This window comes from Tinamus guttatus, unplaced genomic scaffold (assembly GCF_059628265.1).
Source record: "Tinamus guttatus ecotype Peru unplaced genomic scaffold, ASM5962826v1 Tinamus_guttatus_pri_ptg000287l, whole genome shotgun sequence".
Taxonomy (NCBI): domain Eukaryota; kingdom Metazoa; phylum Chordata; class Aves; order Tinamiformes; family Tinamidae; genus Tinamus; species Tinamus guttatus.
In genome coordinates this window covers 9,243,059-9,270,773 of record NW_028288821.1, presented here as the reverse complement: position 1 = coordinate 9,270,773, position 27,715 = coordinate 9,243,059, and the positions used below count along the sequence as shown (strand labels likewise).

Here is a 27,715-nt window from a genome sequence, read left to right as displayed (position 1 = left end):
TTATCTTAAACAATGAATCACTGCTTCTTTTGGGCCAACGATTTTCCTTCTACAACTGATGCTAAAAATACTGGCCACCGTTGGGAATTGAGGTAAGTTTGAAATCTGTTGTTTATAGCATCAGAAACATATATTTGGAATAGTTGCTTTTCTGGTTTCTACACAGGCAAGAGCTCCAATGACTTATGGAGTACAAGTGTGGTTCTGGCTCAAGGCAAGGTGAAAAAGGTAATAGAAAAGATTTAAACAGGTCTCCATGTCTGTATACCTGCACACAAAGGAAACAAGCCAAACTTGCACAGATTATATGTTTGGAAGAAGGCAAGTATAAAAAGAAATTTTTAAGGGAAAGGAATAGTCACAATATGAGGAAAACCAAGGGAGGAATAACTACCTGAATCACTAAACAGAATATCTAGCCTCAAAGATGCTAATTCGGGTCCTGAGGGATCTAATCAACCTCTTTGTTGAAGTAAAGATAAAACTTTTTGACAGCAAATGCTTTCTGATAAAATGGAATTTTCAATTACTCGGCAAAACATCTGGTCCGTGCTACCGTTTACGGCGGAGAGCAGCAGCGCGGGCTCCGCGGCGCTGGGGAAGAGCCTCACGCTGCCAATTCCCGGCTTCGCTGGGAGGAAGACGCAGCAGTGGCTCCAAAGCTGATCCCGAGTCTCCCACTCCGCATCCTGCGGCTCCGATACCCCCTGCTCTCCAAATCCCCCCAGGACACCCACATCCTCCCACCTTGCCTTCAGAGCAGCCCTGCAATTCCAGGGCACATGGGAACCTGGGTCGAGGTAGGGATGGGGATCCCAGCGTTTTCCACAGTCCTCCAACCCTCAGCGTTGTGGAGATGCCGCAAAACGTCACCTCCAACAACCAGTGTGCTGGGAAGTTCAGCTGAGGACGAGGCAGGATGGGAGCAGCAGCGCTTAACACCTTTGGAGGTAAACAAGCAATTACAGCATGGCAAGGCAGGCGCGGAAGGCGAAGCCACATTCCTGCTCCTTCCATTCGGCACCAATTAGCAGGGGAAGGAAAACAATTCCGCGCGATAATGAACTCCAAATTGGGTACATATTAGCACAATTAAAGCCATCTTTTCCACTGATGAATTTATAATCAATAATTAAGGTCCCGAGGTAAGGAGGGACTGGGCAGGAGGCCTGCTCCCGAAATAGGCCAAGTGGCTGCGCTCCAGGCAGCGCTGCTGGTGACCTGCCGCTGCCCGCTGCCGCGACGCCCTTCACACGGCCAGTTCCTCAAGGTAATTCCCAAAGAAAGAAGGGCTCCTGCCCTGCTGGAGCAGCAGCCAGCGGCCCTCCAAGGAGCCCAGGCTGCAAAACCACAGGCCTAGGTTTATTTCGGGAAGGCTGGATGCGCTCATGCCTATCTGTACCTCAGGAAACGCAGCACCTTGCTAAGTGCCAGCCAGACAGGTCCACGCTAATCCCCCAGCCAGTGAGGGGGAATCATCCCATCGCCCGTGCCCAACTAACACGCTTTGGATCAAGACATCATGGAGCTGCACGGATTTGTGCCAAGTGCTGCCTTGGCCTCGGCAGAGCCAGGATTATCCACAGAGCAGATAAAAAGACTCTGAAATTATCTGGATAAAAATCTGAAATTTCGGTATTCATGAATCACTTTATAATGCTATAAGGGGAGGTGCAGGCTGAGCAGAGCCGGTGGCTGGAGCCGGGCGGCGGGGGCACTTGCAGGGAACACCATAACCACGACTGCCAGCTCCACAGAGGCTCCATCATGACGCATCTCGCCCGGGCTAGGGGAGATGCACTTTGGACAGGGCTGGTGATCTAAAGGAAGGAGCAGGGACATTGGCTCCCCAACCCCACACGGAGCACCAAGCCAGCGTCACGCCGCGCGCTCAGGAAGGCTGCTGGCTCGACGGGGAAGCGCCTCCGCCCCCAGTGTTGTTCTGTTCCCCCCTGCAAATCTGACCTGGAATTGGATAAGAATTGCAATGCCAAAAGCATAGGTTTAATCACGGGGGAACTATTGGTATCACTGCACTCAACTATCTTGATTTTCCTGATTACTTTCTACTGTACCTGCTTGACAAATCAGCTGGGATTATATGCCTCTCTAACTCTTTTTTTTCAGCTGCTGTGACAATAACTGCTAACTTCTGAGCCCGTGCCCTCCTCCTCATTATGCCATAAACACACCCGTGGCCTTGCAGGTCAGTTCCTCCCCATTCCTCCAAGGAAAACCTGACTTTCAATCCAGCATCCTGCCTTTGCAGCCTCCCCCTCCATGGGGCAACCAGGGACTCCAGTGCCAGAGACTCTCAGAGTTGCCTCACCCACCATATCTAATCACCCTCTATCTGATTTCTCCTTTACAGCTCAAACAGGTCATTAGAGCCCTCTTTACCACCTGATTAAAGGCTACTACTTGCACAGAGTGGCAACCTGTAAGAGGGAAACAGGTCAGGTCTAATTTGAGGAAAAGGCTTGGCTTTTTGCCTAGGGCTCCAGCCCAGATCTGTCTGCAGGTTCAGAGGGGAAGGGGCCCCTCTGCTGATTTTGGGGAGCTGCAGCAAGGTCCCCACCACTGTGCAAGGTCCCACGTGTGCAGGAGAGGGACCAGGAGCCCCAAAGTCCATGTACATCCAGCGGACGACATCCTCGGCACGATCCCAAATGCAGCAGCTTGTGGGAAGCAGCCTCGCCAAGCACACGGACAGAGACCAGGGATCCTGATCAGAGCCAGTGCGAGCAGCTCCTGGTGACACCCTGCAGGCACCTCCGCTCCTCCGGACGTGTCCTGCCACGTTCACTGTCTACACACACGTGCAGGGACCTCCACTGAAAATATCCATGGAAGCAGCTCCCAGACACCCACAGGGAGCAGCCTGGGAGGAGCAGGTTGCATAAGGAAACTTCTGTCACGTAGCATTAGGGACAAATACTTGACACAAGCTTTTCCCATGTAAATGCACGCGGTTTAGGCTGCACAGCTACGTTTGCCTCCGCTCTAATTTCAAGTCCAAAAAACAGGTTTTCATACTTCACCTCTAAAAATCCCAGGCCATGCAAGTGTTCAGCCAAATCCAGCTAGATGGCAATGCGGAGCCGAAGCTCCGGGGCTGCAGACAGCCCGGCCAGGAGCCCCCGCAGGCAGCGGCTCAGCTCAGGGGGACACGTTTCCACCACGCTCCAGGAACTACAGCCCAGCTGCACTGGGGCCTGGGCACAACACACCGCACAGGCAGCGGGGTGGCACGGGTGACCAGCAGCAATGAGCAGTGGATCCCCGTTTAGTGATTTCCTTCAAAAAATATACCAGAAACGAGAGCACTAAACCCAGCAAGCATCTCAGAACCTGGGAGCCAGACACACAGCTTGTCTTTGGAAGTTCCCTTCAGAGCCACTTCTGCTTTTCCTTAGGTATTTTACATGCACTGAGGAGTTCTGGCTACGACACACTGGACCACATCTGTTTCTGGGATGACTCCTCCCAGGAGCTCCATCTCCAACTTCTTCCCCTCAACTTATTTGCACTGTTATCTTCTGCCCAACAGAGACAGCGTGCAGACTTAACAGACATGTAATCTCTGTAAAACCCTATCTGCAGTCCATTGAGATTGTTTTTCTGCTAAAGAAATGTAACAAAAAATAGCAAACATTATTCAGACCATTCAACAGGATGGGAATCAATTAGGAATATTTTTGCTCATACACACCCATCCCTTACTGCAAGAAGCATCTTAGGAAACCCTCTCCTGATCAAAATGAAAAAGCAGTTCTTTGTAATAGAAGAATAATAAATGATAGCTATCAGCCCGCGTTCTCTGACACCGCGCTGGTCCTCAGAGACTTGAGCCGCCTCTGTACACTTATATAAATGTTTAATTTTTTCATCTTCGGCCACAGTAGGGTTGTCTGGAAATGCATTATCACGGCGGATGCCATTCCTCTCCAATTAGTGCAGCTGGCAGCAGCAACGGGTAGGTGACCTCCGCGGTCCCCTACGTGCAGGGTCTCACAGGGTTAACTATGGCCATTTACCAGGCTCTATCGAGAATTAATACAGTGATCAGCTTCTCTTTGGAAGGAAGAAAAAAATTCAGTGGCGCAGATGGCAAGAACTCTCTCCCCCATTTGACTCTTTTATGACAGCAAAACAAAGGCTTTTAATGATGTTTACCATGAATTGAATTAAACAGCTGAAGACCAGTTCATAATCACAGCATTTTGTTTTCATATCCTTAAGTCTTTTAGCAGTGGGGCTTCCATTTGAGCCTCAGCTACAGCTTATCTCAAGATATAGCCAAGCGCCCTGAGGCTTCCCTATGCTGGAGCACCAAGCCACATTCATACTTCTTAATTGAAAAAGACAGGATGTTTGCATAGGATGTTTGCATCACTAAGACATTAGAAGCAACATTCATGCCCAAGTACAAATGACAGCTTGGGCTCAGCCGAACAGCTCTGACTCTTTTCCTCTAGCTAGGACAAGTCGGGTTTTAAACCAAGGCTTCATCTTGGCCTGAAGACTTCATTCAACTGTGCACGTGGGGATGTGTAAGAGATGAAGCTGTGTGGCACGTGCAGGGCGGGAGACACCAATATTTCACCCACCAGAGCAAGCTCATCCCCAGTGGGAAGTCTGACTAACCACGTAGGAGCTCGGCCGACCTGCTGGAGAAGCTGCTTGCCCAACGCCGTCCTGCGAGCCCCTAATGCGCTCCAAGTGGGAGCGAGGCAAAGCCAAGGCAAGCGAAGAGCGCGCCAGGAGGAGGAGGTGCAACCAGCAACGAGAACTGCCAAGGCTGAAGCAACGAGCCCCAGCCTCGAAGCTGGTAATTCCTGCTCTAATCCCAACTCCGCCACCAACTTGCTGTCACAGAGACGTGGCGGGCGCGGGTTTGCCGCCTGCGGAAGAGGATAATCCTAACCGCTTACTTACCTGACAGGCATGGCGGGAAGATTAATTGCTATCTATAGGGCACTCTGCAGATGTACAGCGTTATCCCCAGGCAGCGCTAAGCCCCTTATCACACACCTAGGTGGGGAGCACGAGCCACGCGCACGCGGCGACTACGCGGGACAGCGCCGCTCACCTGGCTCGGCCACCTGGGAGCCCATGGAGGGGACGCTGGTGTTGAGCACATCGTTGACGGCCGTGTCACAGTAGAGGCCCCGCTGCACGTCGTGCTCGCTGTCTGTCTGGTCGCTCTCCTCATGGCCGCTGTCCTTGAGGCTGTTGCCCTCCAAGTCCTTGAATGTGGAGCTGCTGGGTTAAAGAGCAGTGATTTAGCAGCGCGGAGCAGACAGCGTTTCCCTTGGCCCTGGCAGGTACCACAGCAAGACCTGCTGCCCTGCACGAAGGCAGGATCGTGCTGCTGCCAGGTACGCTAGAACCCAGGAGCAAAGCAGAGTAAGAACAAAATTAAAAAAGGAATTAAATGAGCTGTTTATATAACCAAGTGCCCGCAAGCTATAGTACCTAATGTGCAACTTAAAAAGGAGCTAAACCCTAATTTATCTGATTATAAACCAAACTCTGATGGCTTCAAGTTTGAGGACTAAAACGCCTCCAAGAGTTTCTTTTCATGACAATGACGTTGCTCTCTATTTTACAAACACCCCAGTGATTCCGGCTCCAAGTTTGCATACTTTCATGGAGATCTGGTGTGCGCTCCAGCTCCCCGGACATCCTCCAAAACAGCGGAAGGGCGCAGGGGGTGCCGGGATCGGCTCCCACATCCTGGGATGCAGTGGGAAGGGGAACCCAGCAGCACCTTCCCATGAGCTCCCTGTCTGCAACGTGAAGGGAAAACTGCATCCTGGGTCGGGAGCAACATCAGCTCAGGCTGTGGACCAGCAACCAGCCAACAGGAAGCCCATGAGACTGTTTCTACCCTGACGTCTGCAGGCGGCCACAGATTCCCAAGAGCCACCAGGGGAAGCCAGCTCTACCCAGAAGCGCTTTCCTGTGGGCAGAGAGCAGTGTCAAAACGAGAGCTGGGATAGCAAGGGACAATTTCTGGTGTCCATGTGTTCTCCAGAATCTCAGCCTACCCCTGGAGGAAACAGGCACCCATCTCACTGAGTCTCCTGGCAGCAGCCGTGGCAAAAGGTGCTCCTTCCTGGCCCCAGGGCGGCCGCATTCCCACTCCGCCAGCTCCGAGCCCAGCCGCCTCGGCACTCCTGGGAGCTGCTGTCAGAGGGGAAGCCCGAAGGCACGGGACTACAGCGAGACAAGAACATCTTGGGATGTGCTCACTGCGCGTGCCAGGCTCCGAGGACAACCCCGAGGGCCACGGCGATAGGAAGGAGCTGGTTCCTGCTGGGACTGCAAGGAGCAAAGCAGAAAGTGTTTGCCATCCTGCAGAGAGGAGGAAGCTCCTTGGGAAAGGAGGCCTCAGAGAGCAAATGCCTGTGTGGAACGGGCTCATCCAAACCCTTCGGCTGCCCCGTGCTGGGCATCGGGCTGCCCCAACGCAGCAACTGCACCAAACTTCCTTACTGGCTGATTCGCTGGAAATTGCTCAGGATAAGAACTGGCCTGTGCTTCAAAGCACCAAAGAGCTGCAGATTTTCCTTACTTTGCAGAGCCCTTTTACGTCTCCACGGAAACCAAGCAGACCACCTACCATCTGATGCTTTGCAAAGGCACACGAGGGGGGAACTCTGAAATACACATAAATTGGTAAACCTTCAAACATTACCTTTTAAATAAAGATGTCCCTGTTGAAGCCACCGCCTTTGATTCCAGGCAACATCAAAGAATTTGAAGTTAAGAAAGCACTATAACTCTGCAACTCATTTGTGTGCACGCACATAAGCCAGAGAGGCAGGCAGACAACACAGGAAAAGTACAAATAGATTAATTAAAGTGCTGCATTCGAGGAGATCCACTCACCAAAGATAGAAGCGCTACAACATCTCCATCCAGGCAAGGGATGAGAACGATGCCCATGTGCTACAGCAAATATTTTTGTTCTCAGGCGTCTGCACAGCGTCCCTGGCATCTGTCACACTCAAGATCTGAGACAGCGGGGGAAGGTGAGGGGGGATGCTGTCCTGCACGGCTTGCAACACGCAGGTGACCCCTTTCCACGGCTGATGCTTAAGAGAGGGGCTTTTTTATTATTTTTTCCCCCAGGATGGCCTGCGCTCCGGAGGAGGGATGCAGCACCGTTAAGCACCACGCGCAAGACCGGCGAACTCGGCTGCTCCTGCGAAGCCGCGCAGCCCCTGCGCTCGCGGCACCCTCGTCCCTGTGTTTTTAGGATGCAAACACATGGGACCTCAGCCAGCAAGATAATTGATTTTCTTTACTGCTCAAATCAGATCTCAGCAGTTCGGGGTCCACTTCTGCTCTCCCTGCCACCACGTCGACCTTTCCCACACAAAACGCTGCACAAGATATTGCCCGCCGGCTCTCGCTCTGCAATGTTTTCTTTTTTTGCCCAGCGTGCGATGGAGCAGGAGGAATGGCAAAGGGAGGCAGTGGAAATAGCTGCTGGCCACCTCCTGTGGGCTGCCTAACCTCATCCTGCCAAGGGGCTCAGCGAGGCCCGCGGGGAGACAGGCCTGCAGCCGTACGCTGCGGCCGCCTGATTAGTATCGACCCTGCTGTGGCCGTGTCTTTTACAGCTTTGGAAATAGAAAGGGAGGGAGAGGAAGGATCCGAGACCTTCCCCTGCAGGGCCACATTCAGCACTCATTTATTTTAACGCAGTCAAGGTGGAGTCAATGGGGTTAAGCTGGAGTAACCAAGACCTTAACTTACCAAAGTCACTTCTTTGCACCTGGACAATTCAGGGGACACAGAGAAGAGACCAGTTTTACCCAGAGGGTTAAACTTGCCCAAGGGTAATTGCTGGGTCATAACTGAACTGATGACTTGCACTTCACCAATGAGGGAAAAAGCAAAACATTATTTTGCCTTGGTATTCAAACTGAAACAGGGAGCAGGTCTCCACCTGTGCCTCCAAACAAGGTGTTTTTGCCTCCTCCTCACGTGGCATGGAGATCTCAAATCCATCACTTCATTCTCATCCTTTCAGACGGAATAAACTCTATGAATTTTAAAACTGTCAGGGTAGCAGCACTCCCCCTAACTCACCGCAACTTCCCAGCGCCAGAGAACCAGACAGAAAGAGCCTTTACTGAGAACCAAGAGCAATTGGACTTAATAGGAAGTAAATACTGTTTTTAAAAGCAGGTGATTATTCCTGAAACGTTTTGTATGTTAAAAAAAGGCAAGTAGTACATAACGCAGTAAGAAAGAACATTAAATAATCAGCATTTGCCTAGGCAGAACCACAGCACTTTCAAGCAAACCTACGTACCTTTTTATTAAATGAGCTCTGCTGTTCACATAGTTGGAATCAAAGGAGTAGTTTTCGGTCTGAAAGGAGAAAAAGAAAAGGGAGATAGTTACAAATCTGATTCATCTGTGAACAGAAACAGCTGTGTGTGCAGGGTTCAGCACACGCAAGGCAAAGCAACCAGTAAAGCCCACACCTGGGCCAGCATTCCTCTTCTTCCCAGGGCAATCCGGACCAGGCAGCACCCCATCCCATCCCGGTGCACGTTCACCAAAGGGGTTTTGGAGCCCAAGGGGCAGAAAGGCCCCGCTGCAGAGCGAGCACCTTATGGCTAAGGCTCCCCAGCAGCCTTTGGAAAAGCACTCGGCGAGAAGGCGGCTCGGGGTGACCCAGACCAATTTGCAGAGAAGAAACAATGTGACTACGCTCCGTTACAGAACTAATTGCTTTTAATTCCCTGATGGACCCGGCTCTGTGTGCGTCAATTTGACTGAAAGTTCAAAAGGTATTTTTCTTATTAGTGTATAATTAACATGTTAAAATATTTATTGCATAGATATGTAAATGCCAGCAAGGTAATCCCTGCCGGAGAACCCAACGGGGGCACCTCGCTTTGTTTTAAATCATGCCATTTGCAGAGGCATTGGGCTCTGTTACTAAAACCAGAGCACGCAACGGGTGACAACGGTTAAGAGATGGAGTGGGACAGATGGGGGACACACAACGAATTTGTTACTCGCAAGGGAAGTCACCAACAAAGTCCATGTTCCCAACACCCTCCTGCAGCCTCCCATCACCGAGCCTGGCTCATCCCAGCAGCAGGAACGGGATGAACGGAGCATGGGGCAGAGAAGCAGCTGGAAAATGGGGGAAGAGAGCACAGGGCTACTGCCAGCATGGAGTGACTGCCCTGGGATGCAGCGGAAACGACTGGAATGGGAACCACATGGATGGGATGCCATGGGCAGCAGCACCAAGAAGCAGCCAGGGCAGAGCACGAGCAACTTCACTTTGGTGTCTAAAGAGCTCCTAGCCCATTTGGAGGGGACGTGGGCCCAAATGCCCTCCTTTCAGACACCAATGTGACCTCAGCACCGTCCCAGCGCACGACGGGCAGCCCAGCGGAGGAGCCTTCGCTGCGGCTCCTCCTCTGCCCCGGAGCCGCTCTGGAAGGCTAGGGCCTGTTTTTATGGCAATTATGAGCATGGTAAAAATAAATGCATGCATCTTTAATGCCTCAATAAATAAAGGAGAGCAGAGTCTGCTGCTAACATAATCACAGCGGCAGGATGCCGAGCGGGGCAGCTGCCGCCGAGCCGAATGCAAAACCCCCTCGCAGCCCAGCGGAGGCTACGCGACCGCGCCAGGATAATAAAGCGGAGGCAGCGCTGGTTAAGCGTGACCTTTTCTGCAGCACAGCCGATATCTAATTTACCAAACAGGAGCCTCCCCGAGAGCCGCGCGCGGCTCCGCGAGCTGGGGGAGCCGGCCCGGCGCTCGGCACCGCTCCGTTATTACTCGCACATGGTAATTACTGCTGCGGAGTCGCGCAGGAGACTTACTGCATAAACTACTAGTCCCTGCAGCTCCTGCATCCTTGTTCCTGCAGCCCTGCTTTGATTGCTCAAGCGCTCCGCGTCTCCGTAGGAAACGCACGGGTATTCTCTAAAATACACAACACCAGAGATTTAAAGGCTGCAGAAAGTTTCCAATCGGGCGCTTACCCACAAGCCACGACCAGCGTCGCCAGGACAGGGATAACGCCGTGCCCAGAGCGATTCCCAGCGCACTGGCTCGGATCAGGGCAGCGGACACGGGCAGAAGGAGGGAAGCGCTTTGCAAAGAGGCTGCAACGGCAGCTGGGCAATGGGGAGAATCAGAGATATTTTCAATGCAGCCACTGGCCAGAGGGGAGCCCCTCAGTCACCTGAGCAGGGCACAAGTGGAAGCAGCTCAGGCAGATCCAGGCCTTCCCAGGATGTTCCTGCAGGGAACATGGACCAACAAGAATCATCGCCGACGAGCCCATTCCCCAGGTTTCAGTCCAGTTGACTGGAATAACGCCCCTTCTGGCAGGAGCACTCGCTGCCTGCTCTGGTCCCCCCGCATCCTTGCCTGGGCTCCAACCACAGCGTGCCACCGGGAAAAGCATCACGGATGCAAATCACTCCCAGCGTTCCGGCAAGGCAAGCAACAACACGCGGCAGGGGGGAATCTGCTTCCCCACGGCAGGGGCTGCCAGCGCTTCCCAGCCCGGGAGGGCTCCAGGTGCTTCGCAAGGCAGCCCAGCACATCATGAGGCTGCTCCTCAGCCGGATTATCTGTCAAGGTCATCTCCATAGAGACTCCAGGATCAAAACAGGAAAATAAGGAGGAATGAGATTTTTTCATGGAGAAAGGCTGCTTCATAGTTTGCATTATTCAATCTAAGTTCATCTAAGTTCTGGCTCAGCCTGCACACTGCGATCCTGTGCAAACACAGCGATGGAGAAGGAGAATGTCTCCAACAAGGCAACCCGCTGCCTGGGAAAGGAGACGCTTCCCGTCCTAACGTGCCCGCAGAACAAAGGCAGAGCACAAGACAGGGAAAAGGTAAAGCTCGTTCCTGCTGGCAACGCGGCGCGCTCCTCCATAAAACGCATCCGTGAGGAGACTGGGAAGCACCGAGTAACATCCCACCTGAATTCCTGTGCTGTCTGCCAATGCTTTGGACCTCCTTCCTCCCAACTTTGGGACTGCATTGCCCACCCAGGCATCACTTCCATCCCGGAGCGAGCCCGGCTCTGCACACCGCTTACCAATATCTAATCTGAAAAGTGCTTTTAACTGCTGCCTTAGCAACACTAATATAAATATAACGGACACACTCAGAAGCAAGCAATCAGCAGGGAAATTTTAAACAGCTTTTCCCTTTTTTTTTTTTTTTTTTTCTCTCTCCAGGGGTTGCTTTATGTCAAGAACTATCATTTCTATTAAATTAAAAAAAAAAAAAGAAAAAAATGCATAAACATCAATAAAACTCTTCCTGAGTGGGGCATGGGGAGGGTGACTTTCCTATTGCCCAATGACCTATTAGAAATGAGATACTAACGCAGTGCTGCTTACGCTCAGCTTTAAAATAACAGAAATAAAGGCAAAGGATCTAAAGGCTGTTTAACGTGCAAGCTTAATGCAAGCAAACCAGGGCCAGTGTAAAGGTCGCAGGCTCCAGAGGCAGAAAAGGAGCAAATTCCCTGCCCCAAGGAGCCTACAGCTCCCACCAGGCAATGGTTAAGCCCTGGGAGCTGCTTTATTAGGAAGCTGTTAAGCTGTGCTAACACTTCACCTCTAATTCAGGGCTGGGGTTTATTTGTGGTGCAGAAATGATAAAAGAGCATGATGGAAAACACCTGGGAGTGCACAGAGCACAGGGGACCGCATGGGCTCCCAGCATCCTCACCCCACAGCCCCAGCACGGCACGGCTTTTCTCACTTTCCCTCCTTATGGCTAATTTTAGTGTTTGGTGGTTTTTTTTTATCCCCCAAACTGGACTTTGTGGAGGTTAAAAATCCATCTTCTAATATTAAATCTGGACCTGGACCCAGGCTCTGTAGGAACACCAAGGTCCTACCCTTGCCTTCTAATCCCACAGCAAGGTCCAGCACTGCTCAAAGCCGGAGCCGGCTCCCCACCACCCAAAGGGGCAGGAACCTCCCCTTCGAAAACCCCTGGCTCGAATGCAAATCCCAAGCACATCCACAAGCACAAACATGGGCTTTTTGTGCTCTTCTTCTCACTTCAGGGTGAAAACACTTCTATCTTCCTACAAATTATTGTAAACCTGCTGCAACCTCCTGCCAAAGCATGTAGGAACCCTTCACAAAAGCAGCTTCATAAAAATGACACATTTAGCACCACTTTTTCAGAGTTATCCCTTGAGCCTTTTTTTCCCTACATGCCTTGTTAATAAAGCTTGCATGTCACCCTTTATTACCAGAAAACAAAGTGGACCTTTCTCCAAGGCTGCAACGTGCATCCCTTGTTCTGGGTTTAATAAAATCCTCCCAAATTATGCAAGGACTCCTCCAGCCCAGCGCCTCCATCCCTGCATTAGGATGCACGTATTCACCGGGAGAACAGGTCTCCTGACCTTATAGCAGCGCTGCAGGCGTGTTCAGGGACCATGGAAATGTCAAATCATTCACAAAAACACACGCGGCCTCCCCAGTGGGAAAAGCAGGGCTTGTAAAACTGCTTCTCCCACTCTCATTTACTCCTCGGTCTTGTTCTCATGGGGCAATCAATCAAAAACTCCAGAATCTGAAATAAATCTGTTGCTTCCCGTTAGGAAAATTTGCCAACGCTTTAATCTTATGGTTTGAACTACATGATGCAGGCTACAGAATAATGTAAATTAAATAAAAATACTCAAGTTGCCCTTGTGAAACATGGATAATTTCAAAACAGGGACTGGGTCAAATGAAGTCTGCATCAACCCTGACTGCAAGTCACGATCACTTAGCAAGCTGCATGGGTCAGGGGCCTGAGAGTCCCTCCCCACAGGAGGGGGCTCCATACAGGCCATGGTGACACAGTCACAGCATCAGCCACCACACGAGCACAGACAGACGGATGGACGGGACCCTGCTCCCCCTGCCCAGGTGCCTGTGCCTGTCCTTGCGATGCCCCCAGGAAAAGAGAGAAATAAAATTGAAGAGAAAAAGGGAGAAGGAAAGAGAGCTCTTTCCAAGCAAGCCGCCCCAGCCGGGGCACAGGGCTGACATGCCTTTTCTCCGCTCCAAACACGCTTTTGGCAGAAGATAACAACAGGCAGAGCCCAGAGGAGGCAGGAGTGCTCCCGCCGCCATCTGGCTCGCAAACCCTGGGCCAACTTTCAAAGGGTCGCGCTGGATCCCTGCGGCGCTGCTTCCCCGGGACAGACTCCGGTAAGTTCCTGGAGGAGAACCGCCTCCCAAACACACTGCCCAGCACAGGCCCCAGGGAGAACTGCTCCCTGTGCTGAGGACAGGGCCCATCACAGAGCTCCCGACATCTCAACAAGAGGCACCACCAGCAAGTACAGGCATCTTCAAAGCAAGGAGCCTTCCTCCAACACCGAGATGGCAACGCTCCATAAGGCGGGATGGCAACTCCCAGCGCAGCCGGCCTGCTGGAGCCCACAGGAGATGGCGGCCTGAGCTGAGCAGGTGACCCCAACACCCCCTGTATGAGACGGGCTCTCCACCAGCAACAAGAGGGGGCCCCGATGGATGCGCGGGGCAACAGCGAGGACAGCCGGGGCCGAGTCTGCGACCAGCACCGCGACTGGTTTCTCTACATACCACGATAGGGATAATCAAATGCTGTGCCCCAGGCTGTAAACTGATCACAAAGGACGTCAGGAGAGATTTTCCCCCTTGGAGTCTGACATCGCGTAATTGGCCGGGGTACTCCTCACGAGAACGGCTTTGCCTCCGAGCAGCCGGCAAAGGCCACGACCAGAGGCCGGAGCTCGGATGTGAATGAACAACGGGCTGACCCACTTCCCAGAAGCCGCTGCTCCTCCCGGGCACGCTCAGGAGCTGCAACACTCCAACCCCTGCCTTGAGCTTCCTGAGGCACTGCCTGCCTCACACCAGGGAGGTGCAGCAGGAGCCACATCACCCCATACCCCAACCTCACACAGACCCACAGAGGCACCTGCCTCACAGCAGGATTAAAGGCCCAGTGAAACCCCAGCCCAAATGACTCTCAGTGCTTTCACCTGGGTACCTGCCCCACTTTGCCCTCAGACGCTCATGGGAAACACCTGGGCTGCAGACCCGCTGCCTTCCCGGGGAAAAGAGAGGGAAGGGCCATGCACTTGCGTTGTGCCAGCAACCCCGGCTGAGGAGGAGCGCGAGGCAACGCGGTTATTGCTGAGGAGCGTTTAAGAGCCAGCCACCTGGAGAAGTTCAATAAAGGTTAACAGGATCCGACCTCTGGCGTCTCCCATTGAGGCCGTTCTCCCATATCCGAGCTTATTGCTAAAGCCCTGTAATACATGAGATTGCAAACTGTAAACTAGCGATACAGTGTCTCTGAAACAGTAAGTGCATTTAGCGTCCGATATCGATGTTTTATAATTAGATGTAATACAGCAGCTCATTTTCCTGCCCTTGATCAATGAAACCATGGTTGGTTTTGGGGCTGGGCTTTTTTGCAGCCGCTCTGATTGCTGCCTAACCCCGTTGAGCAGGAACGAGCCGAGACGAGGATGTGCAAACACAGCATCCATTTAGATTTACTACCCCCGAAATATAAACAGAATATTTATTTCTGACCTTTTAAGTACTAATTCCAAATTTAATGAGGCACAATGAACATTCCTCAGAGCCAGACTCCATGGCTGCTTAACACCAGCAACCCTCTAATTATTACTGCAGCTTAAATAAAGGGCATTTGCTTCTGATGGACACTATTAAGCACTGAAGGAACTGCCTCCAGCCTCCATTTTCTCTTGATAAAATAAAAAGCGTTGCAGAAAAATCCCTGGGAGAGTTCATCCTTTCACATCGCACCGCTCATCGGGATGAGGAAAGGCATCAAAACCGATTCTATTACGGCACAGACATGCCACTAATCCGCTCCGAACTCCCATCCCCTCCCCAAATAAACACGGGCTTCCTCATGCTTTTGTCTGAAAATGGATCGGAGGCAGGAGGAAAGGAGCTGCTGTGATGTGATTTTGAGCAAGGGTATGGGATTAGGAACCCAGGTTCAATTCTGAGAGTGGCAACACACAATGAAGCCATAATTGCACTCCCCAAAGCCGCAAATAAAATCGCCCGGTCGAATTTGTCGACAGATCGGCAGTATCATTACAAAGCGCAGAAAATGCAGTAATAAGAAAACTAGCTTAGGTTCCTATGGCACCTCTAAGCCAAAAGCTCTTTTCGGGCCGCGACGCAGTGGGATCCCTTCAGCAGCTGCTGCCAGGGCGGCCAGCAGCCCCAGCTGCCACCAACAAGAGTGGAAAGCCAAAATATGGACCCTGGAAGGGGGCATTTTCTGCAGGGGAGAGCACGTGACCACTAAGGAAAATATTCCCTGCAGGAGTGTAATAGCCAATAAACCTAATAACACTGTTTTGCCATCACTGTGCCTGGGACTTTCAGATGTGCATTGGATATATGAGTGCAGCACTGGACGTGGAGACGGTCCCACTCTCTAAGTAGTGCAAGAAACACCCCGGAGCTAATCAGCAGGCCTAGGGTAATGGGGCACGACACATGGGTTTGCTAAAAAACCTTTCAGAACTGTCCTTTCCCTGCCTCTTTCCTTGCCTTCCATAAGGAATGGAAACAAATATAACAGAAACCTTTTTTATTTTTTTCTGTTTTTTTTTTTTTCAAATGTTCCCATCGCTAGGGCTAAATAAAACTCCTTGTCACTCACTTGCTGGAGTGGCAGGTCAGAACGACACGTTTTGTAGGGAACAGAAGAAATCACAGATTTGTCGCTGCAAAGAAAAAAAAAAGGAAAAAGAAAAAGAAAAAAAAAAGGAAAAGAGAAAAGGAAAAGTTAAAGGAAAAGGAAAAGGGGAAAAGGAAAAGGAAAAGGAAAAGGAAAAGGAAAAGGAAAAGGAAAAGGAAAAAAAGAAGGGTAAAGAAAGGAAAAGCCAAAATTCATTGCAGCCGAGTTGAAGATAATGAAGGCATGAGATGAAGCCACCACCTCGGCGGGACCCAAGGGGATTTTATTTATCAAAACCAGTTTTCCACATTTATTACTCCTACTTTCCCCCCTTTATTTTTCCCCCAAAAAGAGAGGGGGGAAACGCACCCGGCGCTCTCAGCAATCCAGTAAATACAGCCCGTTGGTCACTGCAAAGATGCCCAAACCTCACTACTCCTTGTTGCTCCCAGTTAATGTAGCATAGCGGAGGATGAATTGCTATTACAAGGAACTAAAAATAAAAATGTTTCAGAGTCCATAATTGGCTTGTCTTGTTGGGCTTTTTAAGGAGCCAAAGTACCAGTTCCAGGCTATTAGCCCTAAGGCTGTAGGAGAACGGTGTAAAATATTTCTTCATTAAAACCCTACCTTCTCCACAGAGGTATTGAGTATTTTCCCCTTCTTTCTTCCCTCCTCTAATTTTTCTGATTCTTTTCTTTTTAAAAGACGGGTGTTATCAAATAAGCTTTAGTTAAAAGAGGGCTTCGAAAGCCCAGAAGTGATATAAATAGACAAGGCTTTTTGCAGCTGATGAGCCAGTCGGAGGCTTCACTCATGTATTCAGGTCATTTTTCCACCAGACTTACGTAAGATTCCTGAATCACATCTCTAATCTTGGGCTTTTCCTAATAATTGCCAGCAGACCCTCCAGCCCTTGGTGCAACCGCTGCAGGAGGTGTTGAGACCAGCTCTGTTGGACGGGAGGACGTGGGAGACAAGAGCCACGGGTGACAGTCAAGTCACCCCCTTGTCCGGGTGTTCCCAGCAGCTACTTTCTCGGCTGTACGGATGGGCAGCGTGGTTTCCCTGCAGGAACAGCCGTGTGACTTGGTGCAACGGCAAGAAAGCACTTTCTTAAATGCTAAACGCTTCGTGCCTTTGCAATACCTCTGCCCCCAAGCCCTGCTGGCAGCCAGTGGTGGGACATCAAATATTGCAGGGTTTTTCCAAAATGCCTCACGCTCCTAGAGTCAAAAAGGCTGGAAAAACTTGCGGGAGGCAGCTGGTGGTGTCAGGAGGCCAGTTCACTCACTGGACGTGCACTGAGGTGGGAAACAGCTTTTTCCTTCTTTGCTTTTGAGGCTCTTTGGTGCCACTTCATTATTAGCAGAGTCAGTTGCTGCCATTACTCAATATTAGCAACAACGACAACAAAACCAAAATCATTTATTCAGCAAAACACTTCCTTTGAAAGAAGCAGATGCTCTTGCCTGAGCAAGAACTTGGAGATTTGGCACCACACAAGTCATCCTGATGAGGCTTAAACGATGCACAAGCAAAACAACAATAATTTATGGTCCTGACTTCAAATTTGGCTTTAAGTTCTGATTTGGGCAAAGCCTCATCTGATTTCCACCGAGCTCAGAGGACCTTGGCACTGCCTTCTCCACCGGAGCCTGGCGCAACGGACACCTGCTCTGCAGCTAAGGCTCCCAGCAGCACAGCATTAAAATAAATATTAATAATATTAATAATGACACTGACAAATCTCTGTAGCAGTGCACCACGGTGAAAGCTCAGCGGCAAGATTAGAATATACCCTTTTCCTCGCTGTTTTTTGTGTGAGGCAAAGTATGACAGTTTTATTTGTGAAGTGACAACCCAACAGGTATTTACTGCTTTGATTTTGTGATTTGAAGGTTACTGTCAGAAAAAGAACGTATCTGCTAGGTACAATTTCTATTTTTTGATACTGTCTAGGCAATACCTTGTTAAAAAGGGCAAAACAACAGTTATTAATTACCCTAATTAACCCAATTCATAAGACACATTTGTGTGGCTGTCATGACAACTGCTTTGACTAACTTGCCAAGAATAGCTTAGCTGTCCATTCAAATAAATCCCTGATAATTACTAGTCTAGTTTACTGGGCTTCTGTGATAATAATAATTAGTGCTACTGTACAAAAGGTCGCGCTAAACAATTTATGAATGATGCGTTTTGCATGGTGATTATATGAGTCACCCAGCGTCTAGCAAACATAGACGATCGCGCCTTTAACGCGGGCAGATCGGAGCCAGCCAGAGGGAGCGATGGTTCCTGCGCCGGCACCGAGAGCAGCAGGGTTCGAGGGAAGCAGGCATTAATATTGGATGAGAAATAAAGTGGACCAATTAAAAGTTGGGTGAACGACAAGTGACCACAGCTCTAAACCATTTAATTACATGGCATGACTTAAAAAGGGATCCTGTCCAGCACGAGAGGGAACCAGAGACAGAGGAGAGCAAGCCACTGGTTTGCAGTGTTGCAGATGGTTAAAAAAGCGAAACTGCCGGCCTGATCACAAAGCAATTCCAAGCCATATTTCACTGCTCAGCTGAAACTGCATCCGGTGTCGCAGGGCACCTGCCTATAAAGCATCCTCTGGAAAAGGCTGTACAATCCTCTCCCACGACACACAAGTCCCTCGCCCCGCAGTGAGGTTAGGCGGCGCTGGCCGCTAGCCCCTCGCACACCCCGTCTGCTCCTGCCAGCGAGGGCGGCCGCCCCGCGGCCCCGTCCAGCCTTCCCGCTGGCATCGCACCCGCTGCCGGCACCAGGGACAGCAGCCCCAAGGAGAGCGGGTGACTTCCCAGCTCCCAGGACTAATTCCCAGCATGTGGGACACGCCACTGTTGTTGGAACAATGTTAGGAACCTACCACAGACACGTAAGCCCCAAGATTATATTCTATTTCCAACGAAGACAGTGGTAGACGCAGAGAAATTTCCAGGACTGATCAGCCATATGTTGATACCGCACCACTCTTTTACGCTTCGCTCACTGCCAGTGACAGACATAACAACAGTTCATCTCTAATTTTGGAGAATACCCCATTATTAGGCTTCAGGATTAACGTAAAAGGGTGGCCAGGCCTAACATCTCCCACAGCCATCAAGGCCACCCACGCCAGGGGCTTCCATTAGCTCTGACCTCCCACGGCAGGATGCAGCCACCCCACAGCACTGGGGTCCCGTGCGTGCCCAGGGCCCACGCCAGCTCCCTGCCAAGCTGCCACCACAGGCAGGTCGGGGACCTAGAACTGTCATTACCCCCATTTTATACCTCGAGGCATGGGATTTTGAGCAGTGGTGGCTGAAAGCAGGTGCTCAGGCCTGCTCCTACCCATCCAGCCACCCCACTGCCAACCTGCATAAAGCCGGGTGCCCTTTCCAGTGGGGGACACGGGGTCCCGGAGCCAGGGAAGCCACCTGGGAAAGCAGAAAGTCCCCGAGCTGTGGCTGCCTCCTCACGGAGCAGCTCTCACATGGGCTGCTCGCTGCCTGCCTCGGAAGAGGCTGGATGTGGCCCACGGAGACCCACAAAGCGACGAGTTACCATGGGAATGTTCCGAGCTGACACCAACTGAACACACACTTCAAAAGCCTCGTTAATTTGCAACATCCGAACACAAAAGTAGGAAAGGGCTCTGAAAGGGACCACAAAGACACCCGGAGGAGAGGACGATAAGAGAGCGCGGTGCCGCTCGCATGGCCAGCCGCTCCACAGAGATGTGCTGGCCGGGAAGAGCCTCGCTCATCCCGGATTCCCACTTCTGAGGCGGGTATCGGCTCCGGAAGAAAAGCCACCTCCCTGCGTGCTTTCCCAACCGTTTTATGTGGTTCTGCTTTCATTCACCTTCCCAACATCAAACCCGGGCCTGTCAAATGCCATTTTTTGCTTTGCTGAGGTGTGTAGGTGAACACCGCTACATTCCCTCCGTTCGCACCAGCACCGTTTCTCTCCCCAGGGCCCAGGGAGGCAATCGGTTTGCAAGGCCCCCTTCAAAACCACTGAGGACAGCCGTCACCTTCATGGAAATCCCTGGAACTGCCACATTTAGAGTAACTTCTGCTTAAACACCACTCACGGGCTTTATCGTCCATCCCTCGCTACCTATCATGAGAGACATCTGCACGTCAACAGAATCTCAATCTTTCCATATTTGCCTGCCGCAGCACTCTGCTCCCTCACCCCCCACACCCGAACTTGTAATTACTCTTATTGATTGACTTTCTGGGAGCGCCGCGCTCCCGCCTCGAGCTGCTGCACCGGCGAGCAAAGCGGGGAGCAGCGCTCGCACGGCTCTAATCACCGCCGCAGAGAGCAACTGCCGTGGCACACATGGCGGGTTACGGCTTCCGACTGGAGGCAGCAAGGCCAGATGAGCGCTTAAAACGTCGTTACGGTGCAAATATGCAGAAACGAGGCCTCCTCTCTCAGCACATCTGCTCTGGGAGACGTCTCCCGACTGTACAGACAAACGCAGGTTGTGTCGCATCCACCCCAACCAGCCAGTGCAGCTGGAGAGGATGGGCTCAAGCCTTCTTACCATGCCAAATCTAAGCGTTGATCAGACTGTGTTTGCTCTGGGGAAACAAATCAGACCTGGGTTTGGATCCCAAAAAGGATTTCGGTTTGAAATTGGAGAAAGCTTCCTCCCGGAGCGAGCCATCCCCAGGAGCGGCCCAGGCTCATGATGCTCATCAGTCACAGCCCCCGCCAAGAGCAGCCCAATGCTTTTCTCAGCCCAGCAAGGAGAAATTACAGAAATCTAATGCCGAGCAGAACCTTTCCGGAGTTTTCCCATGTGAAGTTTGCAGCTTGGTTCAATATGTTAGTGCCTAATGAAGGTTTCCCCCATATACTCTAAAGGGTATAATCACTCTTCTCCTAATGAGCATGTGTTAATGGCATATTAATGCTGACAACAACTAAGTCTGGTGAACAAGAGATGAACAGTCTCCAAAATTCGTCTATTTTTTAACAAAGGAATTCATCTTCCAGCTTAGCAAGCACCAGACAAGCAGGAGCCTGTAGCTCCCGCGTCCAAGGAGCAATGTGCAGGGCTTGGTGCCTCTGGCTGTCTCCATGGGGCCTGGAGCAGCCCCTAACCCCAAGGACCTCCGCCACGAAGCCTGGTGGATGAGTTGCAGGGAAGGAACCTTTGCCACTTGCCTTGGTTTTTCTGATTAACCTCAGCCTCCGTCCTGCTACAAGCCTATATATAGGGAAGGATCTTGCCTAAATACAGTGTTCCCCACAAGAATGGGACACAGCCACAGTGTTGGGGGTAAGGAAGAAACAGGAACAGCCAGGAACCGATTGCAATTTTTTGGAACGTTATTTTCCTAAGCAGGCAGGCTTGGATTTTGTTTTTAAATGAACAGTCATGTAAATTTGATTACTAAATGTCACTGAAGCTGGGTCCATGCCAAAACATCCAGATGTGAATCTGAATATGAAAAGTTCAGGACGTAGCAGGTGACTGGAGCTACAGAGGACAGGCATCAAACCCAGATCAGGGTTAGAACATCCCAGCGGGTCTGGGTGCAGGATTTGCTCTCAGCCTGGGTCAAACGACAGGCAGAAATGCGATTTTCATGTGTGTCTGTAGGTGTTGAAAATAGGACTCTTAAAGAGCAACATGGTTATCTTCCAGCGTATCAGGATGTCCACATGGTGCCTGTCCCACCCAGGTATGGCTGCACGGGGCCTCCTGCACCCTGGTGCCACCAGAGTCAGATCCCCAAAGGTAACTTGAACCCGCTCCACTGGTGGGCTGCCTGCCAGCAAGTGCTGAAGGGAAATACAAAAGTCTCCCTGGGTAATTGCTAAATTCCTGTATGCTCACACCAGCACATGCATTTAGATCTGCAGATCAATAATCAATGCCAGAATCAATAACAGGGAATTTAGCTACATTATAAAAACAGTAAAATCAGCCAATATTGAGAAATGACTAGCGAGTCCCGTGGTTTTTGTACTCATTTAGTCTAATAATGGTGAATGATATTTTCCCCGAGTACATTATTCAGCAATAAAAACGCAGAAATATTTGATCTCTTTCTAACCTTTATGATTCTAAGCAATCTTTTTGACCCAGATTGAATGAGGCAACATCTGTAGAGCCTTTCACAAAATTGTACTCAGCGTGCACTATTGTAGATCCACTACCAAAGATAAATGTTATTATTTTAAAACCATCATCCTACTAATAGATGAGCAAACGGGCTGCATTAGCATAGCCTGCAGATCTCTAGCATTGGTGAGAAAACGCCAGAGGGTTTTAGCTTAATGGAATTTTACATACCTGACTTAGTATGGGTTAATGCAATCCACCAACACAGGAATTTTAAAACCTGCCCTGTGGCATACACCTGCCATTACAAAAGATGGTATAATCCGACAAGCTCAAGATCCCCGTGAGAATGACGGAAGATTCATGTCCAGATCTCTTGTGGCCATCAGGACGTGGAGACAAAGACCTCGTCTGTGCAACTCCAGCATACAGAAGCCAGCCACCATTTCCATGCAGTATTTATTGAATTTAATGAGGAAGAGTTGTTGGGAGGGGAGGCTACTTGCAGCGTACTGAGCATTGCCATCAGAGGATATATGAAAAGCCATCAAGGATATGAAGGATAATAAGTGCAATGCACATTTTCCAACTGCAGCATTAGCAGTGGCTGCGCTCGCAGCCTTCGCTAACCTAACGAGGAGACAAGAGCTACCTATAATTCTGTGTTATACAGGGAGTTATTTCAAGGCTAAGCAATAATCACTTGTCCCACTGTTCCAAATTTTAGAAACTGGACGGAGATGCCCAAGTAACGATACTGCAGTTTTTCCTCTGGCAAATCTTCCAACTAGAGTCACTGAGAGGCCTTACCCAAAGAGGAGCAGCAAAACTACTCCCCAGATGCCTCTGGAGCTGTCAGAAGTCTCCATCGCTCCTTGCTGGGTCTGGAAAGTCACTCCTGAGGGCAACGGGGCTTGGGCTACGAGGTGCCCCAGGCCAAAGCTGTGCTCACAGGCTGCTCTCGCGGCCAGGCCTGCCGAGGTAGAGCTTCCCGCAGCGCACCCCACTCATCACCCATGCAGAGCATGCTCTAATTTAAATTATAATTACACTTACAAGTACACAGATTACAACTATTTATGCTACAAATAAGACCATCCTGTATTTTAATTAACCAAAAAAAATGGTTGGAACTCAACTATAGCCTCTACTGGGAACAATATCTAATCATTTATTTAACGGAGGCCACATGTGGCCCTGTTTTCAACCTGGCTCTGGGCTCACACCCGAGGACAGGGAGGGAGAGGGGAAGGGAAAAGCCTTTCTGCAGCCCACATGCCCTCTTTTATTCAAGGCCCTCAACCCACAAATGACCCCAACAAGCTGCAGCTTTGGGGGCTCAGGGATGAGCTGGGCTGCAACCTTTTATACCAGAGTAAGGGGCAGAGTGAATCACGAAGCAATAAAAATAATGGGGCTTCATCGTTTGCCTGCCAGTGAAGTTGGGAGGTTTCAGCTAGGTTAGCCTGAAAGGGCAATCTAAGGAGTGGCGCAGCAAATTCCCAACCGGAAAAATGTAGGCTGAACGTCAAGAAATATCAGAAGGACAAAAATCACTGCAAAACATTGACTGTGCAATTGTGAAATAATTTCCTAGAAGAGGTGGAGGCCTCATCGCTGGGGAGACTTAAAATTGTCTCCAGAAGATGCGTGGAGGCTGAGTCTGGAGGGTAAGAAAAGCCCTGCGGAGGCAGGAAGGTGGGTGGGAGGAGGAAGGTCCTGCGACGGCGCTGCTCCTTGCAGGGGGGAAATTTAGGGAGGCCGCAGCGCTGCCCCGCTCACGGCAGGAGCCCATGAGGTGCAGCAGAGCGGCGGCAGTGCCGGATCTGGGGTCCCAAAGAGAGGCCGGGAAGGAGAAGCATCCTTGGACAGGTTCCAGCTCCGGAGCTGCCAGCAGCCCTGCTCCTACAAGCCCAAAAATGCACGTTTGGGTGCAAAATCCCCCCTCCGCCAACTTCGCACATTACGGCCCTCAGCGGACTCAGCAGCAGGAGAGAAAGGGAAACAAAAGCCCGGGAGGGCAAAGCTTTGCAGAAGAGCCTCACTTTGCATTACCCTTTCAGCCCATCAAAGCCAGGCCCAAACCAGGAGAGAGGAGCCTGGAAGGGCACCTGGCTGAGGATTTTCTCTGACTCAAGCCCTCAGGAACGGCTGTGGGAGATGGCAGCTAGAAAATGCTGCTCTTCCAAGAGCCCGAGCAGATGTGCATAAGGTTATCCAAAGGAGATGTGCACTTGGCCTTAAATATTCTTGTGCGGGCAATTTGCACGTTATGTAAAAGAAATCGCATAAACAAACCTCAGCGTTCAGATTGCTAGCTAAAACAAGAGCTAACTCAGAAATTACTATACAAAGGGCTTAAACCCATTCTTTGGATGATATTAAATATATATATATATATTCAAAACCTTTCCTAATTTAAGTGAAACTTCTTATCTGCCCTTTATTCACTTAGGGTAGCAAATGACAGACTAAGTGAGTTGGCACTTTAGCATCAGAAATTCAGAATTACCCAAAGCAAAGCTAAGCAAGCCCATGTGCTTTCAGTAAAACTGAACCCTAAAACACAAAACTTGCAAGAGTGAGAAGTGATACACTAAAATATGGTTATACGTGATATAGGAATTATATATTTATATAATTCTATATACATATGACATATACTATGTTATACAAATAACCTAAACACTTGAAAGCAAATAACCTGATGGATAATATATTGTGCCATAATCATTTCTGTTTTGAGCCTTCCTGGGACAGGAGATCCTGCCTGGAGCAGCCTCGTGCCGGGAAGAGATGCCCCAGGACAGCATCGCAGCCTGGCATGACCACGACAGCAGCTGGGCAGCACGGAACCAAAACGTGCCCGGATCCAGCGCGGGGAACGCGGCGCTCGGGGAGACATCACTGACCACGAATGGGAGCAGGGCGTTATCCCCGACGCAAGGTGTTCAAATGAATTTTTCACAACGGAGAGCTCAGAGCAATTACATCGGTAGAGTGTAGAATTCAGCTGGGCTGACCTCGGTACGGAATAAAAAGCTGCTTATTTCCATCACATTGGCCTCCTCCGCTCGCAAAGGTCGGAGCCAGAGCAGCAATACACAAAACAGCTCGGGGTCGGCCAAGCCAAGGCAGACCCCACGGCTTGCAATTACGTGCCGGGTTGCATAGGCAGGTGTTTTGAGGGAAGATGAGGAGTTCTTGAGCGCTTTTGGGGTCTCCATGCTGGTTCCAGCAAGCAGAGAGCAGGGTGTCCCCTTCCCAAAACTCACCCAGGCCATCGCCCCGCGCCAGCGGCCGGCTGCAAGGCTTTTGGAAAGGGCAGAGCTTCTTTCCTCATTTCCCAGTAAATCCAGTTATCCCGCTGTTATTTTTAAAACCACAGGAAAGAGAGGAAGGAAAAAGCATCGTTATCCAATCCGGAAAAGCCCGCTCGGGCTCCGGGAGCCGGAAGGCCGCCGGGAGCGGCGGGACGGGCTGCGCCCTCGCGCGCGCCGCGACGCAACGCGCTAATTAGAGCCGTGACCCGCTCACACGCCGCGCGCAGCGCACCAAAAATGCTGAGTTACAGTGACCTCCCAAGGAGAAAACAAGACTGGCAACGCTTCCCGTGAAGCCAGTCTTCCGACTAGTTGCACATCATTGCTGATAATGCTTTAATTATTATCTCCACTTAAAATATGCCTTATTTCAACAATCTGCCACAGCTTCGTGCTGCAAAACTTTCTCCAGGCTGGGAATTATCTTTTTCTTTCTTTTTTTTTTTTCTTTTTTAGTTCTGTGCACAGTATTACTCATGAGCAAGCCAAATCCCCTCCAATTACACATCACGACGTTTCCGCAGCGCTACGCTAAAGCGGGGCCCTTCGCTTATAAATGGCACGGTTTATAACAAATTGTCTGTTCGACCAGACAGAAACTGATTTCCTCAAACCGAGCATATTAAAGCGAGTACATTCATTCTGCTTGTAACACACAAAATGTGATTATAGCAGACACTTTGGGGCTTTCTAAGGCTAGCCACGAAGAGGAGGATAAGCTGGAGGGAAAGAAAGGCTTGACAAGTGGAGGGATGACAGAGGAAGAGGAGCAGCCACGCTGCTTTGATTCCTCACAAACCCCAAATCGCAGCATCTTGCAGCAATGGGCCTGTTTAACCCCACGAGATAGCCCCAGCGAGAGCCAACCCAACTGAAAATTGCTCTGCTGTGCTGAGAAAGGCATCTGCCACAGCAAGGAGGATGCTTCCCAGGTGGGAAAAAGCCTATGGAGAGCCACTGGGGCAACTGTGCTCACACCAGTAATCCCCATCGCTATGAGAAGCCCCAACGAAATCAGTGTGAGCAAGGATTACTCGCGAGTGTATCACGGACGGAGGATTAGACTTGGATTATCACTAAACACCATAATTCCTAATCCCATTGCCAGTGGCCCCTGGCTTGGGGCAAGACCCCGAGCGAAGTGCACCTGCACTGTGATCTTGGGGCACCAAAAGCGGGCGCTTTCGGGACACCCTGATCTGTGTCCAGCTCCTTGGGAGGCCACACTGCTGCCCTCGTCCCAAATGCTGTCCTGAAGCCCTCGGCATCCATCCCCCTCACTGGAGCCCGTCTTAAACCAGTACCAAAGCAAGGCGCCCCTGCTCTGCAGCCCCAAAACACCCAATTTGCCACCAAACCGCAACGCGGCCGTGTCTGTTACCTTCTTCTGCCCTCACGGACCATGTGGAGCAAGGCAACAAGAGCCTGTCCCAAAGAGCAGTTTTCGCTCCATGTTTGAACACTGGACATCCCTCAGCATCACGGCGCACACGTCGGCCCCTGGTCAAAGCCCGGATTCAGGAGCCGGGCGGGCAGCGGTGGCGTGTCAGCGCACAGGCCGTGTCCCCCGGGCCCGCAGCCTTCCCGCACAGGCGGCCTCCCACCCCACCCAACGCCACAGGCACCTTCTGCAAGGCTGCTCAGGAGCTCCTCTTCGTTCCGATTTTTAATGTCCGAAATCACCCCTGCTCACCATCCCCAGATGCTCTCCTCATGGCCCTGCTCCGCCCAGAAACACCTTTCCTGGGATCGTCCCTCCAGCTTCCCTTTTTGCCTTTGCGCCTTCCGAATGCAGTGGGAACGCCGCCGAGAGCGGGTGCGCGTGCGGGTTCACGGAGCCCTGCGGCCGCTCGCTCTCCACAAACAACAACTCCTCCTCGGGGACCTTTATTTCAAGGCTCCTGGCTGCTGAAGCAAACGAGACTCACACTAAAGACCGGCTGGGATGGAGTGGATGCAAAGTCCCCGCCTGCGAGGACGGCGCTCGTTTTCCGAGGCAATCGCTTACTCGCGGGCACAGGCATCATATGTTAAGTGACACCAAAAGCTGCGTGTTTACCTCTCTATTTTATCCACCGAGACTTCGCCTTCCCATCAGGGCAATAAGGGAGAGTCACTTTGAGGAGCAGCGCTAGCACTATCTCCCTGACACTGATATCGGTTAGATTTAAGTCTCCTAAGGGAAATGGTGGAGGCCTCATCACTTGAGATGCATCCAGAGGGCGCGGGTGAAGTCCTGGGGAAGGCAGCACAGGGAGCACTTCTGGCTGAGCGGGAAGGCAATCGTTCTTCCCTCCTTCTGGAGACTCAGAAGGCTCTGTGGTTGGGTAGGAATTATTTCTATTAAATCACCTTAACCTGGAAGTGTATCGATAACCTGCCCGATAAGCAGATAATTGCAGTGAACTAACAAAACTACCACGAAGCCTGCAGAAGCACCAAGATTTGGGCAATGGGATTTATGAGAAGCGCCCAGAAGACCCAGGCTGATCCCAAGAGCGTGGGCAGGACACGTGTTCCCAAGCAGGTGCCTGCCCGGAGCA

The 27,715-nt window shown here is 51.0% G+C and overlaps 1 protein-coding gene across 1 annotated transcript in view; it reads right to left on the bottom strand.

The window, feature by feature from the left end:
* Positions 1-27,715, bottom strand: part of PCDH19 (protocadherin 19) — a 56,243-nt gene that overhangs the window by 19,467 nt on the left and 9,061 nt on the right. Inside the window, exons 3-4 of the mRNA XM_010219951.2 lie at positions 8,333-8,391; positions 5,093-5,262 (exon numbers count right to left, since the gene is read on the bottom strand). Of these exons, the coding sequence (XP_010218253.2) occupies positions 5,093-5,262; positions 8,333-8,391 (229 nt within the window). The remainder of the gene's footprint in view (positions 1-5,092; positions 5,263-8,332; positions 8,392-27,715) is intronic.